The following is a 7,500-nucleotide window of genomic DNA, read 5'->3' as shown; positions in this document are numbered from 1 at the left end:
ACCCGTTTCTAAATGGCATATATATAATGCAGGATAGAGTAGGGTTTTCTGTTATTGAAAACGAGCGCTTCCAAAACATTCAACAACAAAAAAAAGAAAAACACTTGCACATGAGAATGTGTTGACAGGAAGTAACTCATAAATAGCCGCACATTTGCAACTCTAATTTTTTTTAATAATGGGATGAATCTAGAGTTGCAAAACCCTCCATTGACTCCCCATTCATCACCAATACCCTCCATTGACTCCCCACTCATCACCAATACCCTCCATTGACTCCCCATTCATCACCAATACCCTCCATTGACTCCCCATTCATCACCAATACCCTCCATTGACTCCCCATTCATCACCAATACCCTCCATTGACTCCCCACTCATCACCAATACCCTCCATTGACTCCCCATTCATCACCAATACCCTCCATTGACTCCCCACTCATCACCAATACCCTCCATTGACTCCCCATTCATCACCAATACCCTCCATTGACTCCCCACTCATCCAATTTGCGTTTGCGATCTGCTTGTATTAAATGACGTTAAACTCACCGACATTGTAGCTGTAGGGCAAGCTTGAATTATCCTCTTTCAATCTGCTGAGCTTTTGTGTCATTCAAATCCACCGTAGAGATGTTATGAGATACTTTGTCAAGAAATTCTCTCTGCAGGTGATTATTATTTATTTTTTTCCTAAGTGTTGGAGTTTGTAAGCGCTCGTCGTATGTCACTGAACGGCCCTGCGTGCCATCCGTTTCGCATTTGCACATACTGTAATGCAGGAGGCAGCAGCGCGACCCCTTTAAAAAAAGACGAGTGCTTCCAAACTCCAACACTTAGAAAAAGAATCACCTGCAGATCATTCCTTGACAGAAAGTAGCTCATAACATCTCTACGGTGGATTTTTATGACAAAAGCTCGGCAGATTGAAAGAGGATAATTCAAGCTTGCCCTACAGCTACAATGTTGGTGAGTTTAACGTCGTTTAAGACAAGCAGATCGCAAACGCAAATTGGATGAGTGGGGAGTCAATGGAGGGTATTGCAACTCTAGATTCATTACATTATAAAAAAAATCTAGAGTTGCAAGCTCATAACATGACTACGGTGAGAAAGAGAGTACAATCCAAGCAGAACCAGACAAAAAAAATACAGGTCGTCCTGTATACCTGCATCAGTATTACTTCATACTGTATTTAAAACTTGTATTGCAGGCGAGAATGAAAACACTAATCTGGTTCTTCCCATTGTATTGACATTTACAAAATGAACAGAACATTTACAAACCATGATCTGTGGTCCATTCTTCAGTTTATCAAAGTACTGCTCCTCTATTGAAAGCTTCCAAAAGCATATATACACATAGCCCTACAAGCAGAACCCAATGGTACTGAAGTTTCTGACATTTTTGAGACCCAGACCATGGGGTCCTGTTCCACCTCCACCCTGCCACCGGGTACGCACACATAAATAAACGTAAATACCTTCGGATACGTCCTTCTGCGCTCTTTTTTTCGTTTGAGGGCTTCTGAATTTGTGAACTATAAGTACCTATAAATACCGCTGCGAATATCTCCTGTGGCGCGGAAGCTGTTAAGTATTTTTAATCTATGTTTGACCGATTTGGTCGCTTTGATTCTTCTTTTCCTTCCTTGTTTATTGACACCTCATTGTACCGCCTATCTGGCTAGCTAGTGGCGCTATAGCTATGACAGAGCAGATCAGAGGCAGGGACGTAGCCGGCACAAGCCAACCGCACAGCGGGAGGCGGTACAATTGGATGTCAATAAACAAGGCAGGAAGAGAGGAATCAAAGCTTCCAAATCGGTCAAACAAAGATTAAAAATACTTAACGACTTCCGCGACACAAGAGAATTCGCAGCGGTATTTATAGGTACTTATAGTTGACACATTCAGAATAACTCAAACTAAAAGAAGCCGTCAAACGACGCAGACACGACGTTAACGACGATATTGATGTCCGCGTTCTATCATTTCTATACGAAAACACAGTAACGCACAGTAAAGTAAAGTGACATCCAAATTTCAGAAAAGCTTTACGGAGGGTTCCGAGAGGGGCTAATATACACACACGCGCACACACACACACACACACATATATTCCAAAGTAATCCCACTGATAACCACCAACAAGAACTAATTTAGATCTTCTGACTGTCCAAAAAAATCAAGTAATCCCAAAAGACATACAATATCAATATTCATTGCATTAAAAAAAAGATATACGATATTCCTCTCACCCCCACACACCTCTGTGTCCGGAGATTCCAGGAGATTCAACCTCGGTGTCTCAGGAGATTCCAGGAGATTCAACCTCGGTGTCTCAGGAGATTCCTTTGTCATTTTAATCCATTACACAACCAGGAAAGCACACCCTTGTAGATTTGTGCTTTGGCCATTAAAAAATAGCAGATGTACAAACTCACTAATCCAGGTCTACTGAATGTCTAAAGTCCTAATCCAGGTCTACTGAATGCCTAAAGTCCTGATCCAGGTCTACTGAATGTCTAAAGTCCTGATCCAGGTCTACTGAATGTCTAAAGTCCTGATCCAGGTCTACTGAATGCCTAAAGTCCTGATCCAGGTCTACTGAATGCCTAAAGTCCTAATCCAGGTCTACTGAATGCCTAAAGTCCTAATCCAGGTCTACTGAATGTCTACAGTCCTAATCCAGGTCTACTGAATGTCTACAGTCCTAATCCAGGTCTACTGAATGTCTAAAGTCCTGATCCAGGTCTACTGAATGTCTAAAGTCCTGATCCAGGTCTACTGAATGCCTAAAGTCCTGATCCAGGTCTACTGAATGTCTACAGTCCTGATCCAGGTCTACTGAATGTCTAAAGTCCTGATTTGGATACAGTGCAGGTTTTAAAGAGGCTCTTTGTCAAACAAACCACAACAAACACTCCTGTCCTGGCCTTGTCCCTTTCACTTCCTGTTCCTGGTACCTCACTTCCTGGAACTTTTTCTGTTCAGTGAACACTTCATGGAACTTTTAAATACATGTGCTGCTTTTCTCCCACAGCGCCCCCTATGAAATGAACCCTGACATAACAGAGAATGGATGGACACTTTCTTCATCAAAATAAAACAGAAGTTTGTTTGCTTGTTTGTTTCCATGGTGTTAACTATTCAACCACTTTTGTATTCAATATAATTCCCTGTGTTGTACTGTGTACTATAGTGTTGTGTGTAGGTGTGTGTTGTACTGTGTACTATAGTGTTGTGTTGTGTGTAGGTGTGTGTTGTACTGTGTACTATAGTGTTGTGTTGTGTGTAGGTGTGTGTTGTACTGTGTACTATAGTGTTGTGTTGTGTGTAGGTGTGTGTTGTACTGTGTACTATAGTGTTGTGTTGTGTGTAGGTGTGTGTTGTACTGTGTACTATAGTGTTGTGTTGTGTGTAGGTGTGTGTTGTGTAGTGGGTTTTTTGTAGTGTGCAGTGTTGTTGTGTAGAGTGTGTAGTCAGTGTTGTGTAGTCCTGTGTAGTGTGTGTAGTGTGTGTAGTGTGTGTAGTGTTGTGCAGACTGCAGTGTGTAGTGTGGTGTAGTGTGTGTAGTGTGTGTGCAGTGTGTGTAGTATAGTGCAGACTGCAGTGTGTAGTCCAGGCTGTGTAGTGTTTTGTAGTGTGTGTGTGTGTGTGTAGTGTGTAGTGTTGTGTAGTGTGTGTAGTGTTGTGTAGTGTGTGTAGTGTAGTGTTGTGTTGTGTGTGTAGTGTGTAGTGTGTGTAGTGTGTGTAGTGTTGTGTTGTGTGTGTAGTGTGTAGTTTTGTGTAGTGTCCTGATGAAGAGCTGAGAGAGGCCAGTGTGTGTGAGGTCGTCTCCATGCAAACCATGCATGGACACAAACACACACACACACACACACACACCACGCACCGTGCACACACACACACACACACACACAAACACACACACACACACACACACTCACCATGCACCGTGCGCACATGCATACACGCACAGTGCTAACCGTTCAAACACGATTCGCTTCGGTTCATAAATTCTCAACACTGTCTGTTATTTTGACTTTTTGGGGTAAATCAACGGCCCACTTAATTGTCACACAGCAGCAGGAGTCAGAGGACTCTTTGGGGATGGATGGGGGTCTGTCTGGGTCTGCAGAGGAAACAGGCCTACATATCATCAGGAGTCAGAGGACTCTTTGGGGATGGATGGGGGTCTGTCTGGGTCTGCAGAGGAAACAGGCCTACATATCATCAGGAGTCAGAGGACTCTTTGGGGATGGATGGGGGTCTGTCTGGGTCTGCAGAGGAAACAGGCCTACATATCATCAGGAGTCAGAGGACTCTTTGGGGATGGATGGGGGTCTGTCTGGGTCTGCAGAGGAAACAGGCCTACATATCATCAGGAGTCAGAGGACTCTTTGGGGATGGATGGGGGTCTGTCTGGGTCTGCAGAGGAAACAGGCCTACATATCATATCAATCTGGGGGATCCTCAACACCATGGAAAGGTTTGACAACCAGTGACAACTTCACCACCACAGCTTTTAGCCCGATCAGTCTCAACGTAGGGACTCAAAGGGTTCCTTGAGAGAGGCCGGGGTTCTAGAGGTTCCCCGGGGTTGAGAGAGCCCGGGTTCTAGAGGTTCCCCGGGGTTGAGAGAGCCCGGGTTCTAGAGGTTCCCCGGGGTTGAGAGAGGCCGGGGTTCTAGAGGTTACCCGGGGTTGAGAGAGCCCGGGGTTCTAAATTATGTGACCCTGACAGTATTCCAGAGACGTTCCAGTGAGTCGATGTGTTTCCTCCAACTGCGCCTTGGATCGCTGCAATGTGAAAGCACTGACTGAATATACAGTTGAATGAAGTGTACTCTGATACGGATCGCTGCAACGTGAAAGCACTGAATACAGTTGAATGAAGTGTACTCTGATACGGATTGCTGCAACGTGAAAGCACTGAATACAGTTTGAATGAAGTGTACTCTGATACGGATCGCTGCAACGTGAAAGCACTGAATACAGTTGAATGAAGTGTACTCTGATACGGATCGCTGCAACGTGAAAGCACTGAATACAGTTTGAATGAAGTGTAAGAATGAAGCCGAATGTGAATCATGGTCAGCAGGGACCAGGCAACTTTAGTCTCTGTCCCTTACAACTTTAGTCTCTGCAACTTTAGTCTCTGTCCCTTACAACTTTAGTCTCTGTCCCTTACAACTTTAGTCTCTGTCCCTTACAACTTTAGTCTCTGCCCCTTACAACTTTAGTCTCTGTCCCTTACAACTTTAGTCTCTGTCCCTTACAACTTTAGTCTCTGCCCCTTACAACTTTAGTCTCTGTCCCTTACAACTTTAGTCTCTGTCCCTTACAACTTTAGTCTCTGTCCCTTACAACTTTAGTCTCTGCAACTTTAGTCTCTGTCCCTTACAACTTTAGTCTCTGTCCCTTACAACTTTAGTCTCTGCAACTTTAGTCTCTGTCCCTTACAACTTTAGTCTCTGTCCCTTACAACTTTAGTCTCTGCAACTTTAGTCTCTGTCCCTTACAACTTTAGTCTCTGTCCCTTACAACTTTAGTCTCTGTCCCTTACAACTTTAGTCTCTGTCCCTTACAACTTTAGTCTCTGTCCCTTACAACTTTAGTCTCTGCAACTTTAGTCTCTATCCCTTACAACTTTAGTCTCTGTCCCTTACAACTTTAGTCTCTGCAACTTTAGTCTCTGTCCCTTACAACTTTAGTCTCTGTCCCTTACAACTTTAGTCTCTGTCCCTTACAACTTTAGTCTCTGTCCCTTACAACTTTAGTCTCTGTCCCTTACAACTTTAGTCTCTGTCCCTTACAACTTTAGTCTCTATCCCTTACAACTTTAGTCTCTATCCCTTACAACTTTAGTCTCTGCAACTTTAGTCTCTGTCCCTTACAACTTTAGTCTCTGTCCCTTACAACTTTAGTCTCTGTCCCTTACAACTTTAGTCTCTGTCCCTTACAACTTTAGTCTCTGTCCCTTACAACTTTAGTCTCTGTCCCTTACAACTTTAGTCTCTGTCCCTTACAACTTTAGTCTCTGTCCCTTACAACTTTAGTCTCTGTCCCTTACAACTTTAGTCTCTGTCCCTTACAACTTTAGTCTCTGCAACTTTAGTCTCTGTCCCTTACAACTTTAGTCTCTATCCCTTACAACTTTAGTCTCTGCAACTTTAGTCTCTGTCCCTTACAACTTTAGTCTCTGTCCCTTACAACTTTAGTCTCTACAACTTTAGTCTCTGTCCCTTACAACTTTAGTCTCTATCCCTTACAACTTTAGTCTCTGTCCCTTACAACTTTAGTCTCTGTCCCTTACAACTTTAGTCTCTGTCCCTTACAACTTTAGTCTCTGTCCCTTACAACTTTAGTCTCTGTCCCTTACAACTTTAGTCTCTGTCCCTTACAACTTTAGTCTCTGCCCCTTACAACTTTAGTCTCTGCAACTTTAGTCTCTGTCCCTTACAACTTTAGTCTCTGCAACTTTAGTCTCTGCAACTTTAGTCTCTGCCCCTTACAACTTTAGTCTCTGTCCCTTACAACTTTAGTCTCTGTCCCTTACAACTTTCGTTTATAAAGCCTATACGAGTCACACAATTAAGCAGTCAATCGTAAATTAATGTATGAAGATTAATCCTGATGTATGAACGACTGAACCGTTGTTTGTGAAGCGCTTTGAGCACTAGTGAAGATGCAGTTCATTATAATCACAAACTCACGTATGAGAAGCTTTAAGCGTCCTACCTTCGTCCAGGAGCCTCTCCAGGTGGTTGAAGATGCCACAGAAGTTGGGCAGGCTGCTCATCAGCTTGCGGTCGTTCATCAGCTGCATGAGGTACTCCGGGCTGGGCTTGGGCCGGTCTTTACTCTCCATCTCACCCACCATCATATCACTGGTGGTACGACGCTATGATCCACCAATCACTGGTGGTACGACGCTATGATCCACCAATCACTGGTGGTACGACGCTATGATCCACCAATCGCTGGTGGTACGACGCTATGATCCACCAATCACTGGTGGTACGACGCTATGATCCACCAATCACTGGTGGTATGACGATATGATCCACCAATCACTGGTGGTATGACGATATGATCCACCAATCACTGGTGGTACGACGATATGATCCACCAATCACTGGTCTCACCGGTGGTATAATTTATGATCCACCAATCACTGGTCTCACCGGTGGTGTAATTTATGATCCACCAATCACTGATCTCACTGACGATATGATCCACCAATCACTGGTCTCACCGACGACATGATCCACCAATCACTGGTCTCACCGACGATATGATCCACCAATCACTGGTCTCACTGACGATATGATCCACCAATCACTGGTCTCACTGACGATATGATCCACCAATCACTGGTCTCACTGACGATATGATCCACCAATCACTGGTCTCACTGACGATATGATCCACCAATCACTGTCTCACTGACGATATGATCCACCAATCACTGATCTCACTGGTGATATGATCCA

The 7,500-nt window shown here is 43.9% G+C and overlaps 1 protein-coding gene across 1 annotated transcript in view; it reads right to left on the bottom strand.

Moving 5' to 3' along the window:
• The window catches only part of qkib (QKI, KH domain containing, RNA binding b), a gene marked incomplete at its 3' end in the record, with an annotated part of 52,700 nt that extends 45,284 nt beyond the window's left edge, over positions 1-7,416 (bottom strand). Inside the window, exon 1 of the mRNA XM_083775103.1 lies at positions 6,746-7,416. Within this exon, the coding sequence (XP_083631229.1) occupies positions 6,746-6,890 (145 nt within the window). The 5' untranslated portion in view covers positions 6,891-7,416. The remainder of the gene's footprint in view (positions 1-6,745) is intronic.
• Between the last annotated feature and the right edge of the window lie 84 nt (positions 7,417-7,500).

The sequence above is a fragment of the Protomyctophum parallelum genome, assembly GCF_964188405.1.
Source record: "Protomyctophum parallelum genome assembly, chromosome: 10".
Lineage (NCBI taxonomy): Eukaryota > Metazoa > Chordata > Actinopteri > Myctophiformes > Myctophidae > Protomyctophum > Protomyctophum parallelum.
The sequence above is the reverse complement of the archived record's forward strand: the minus strand, read 5'-3'. Positions and strand labels throughout refer to the sequence as shown.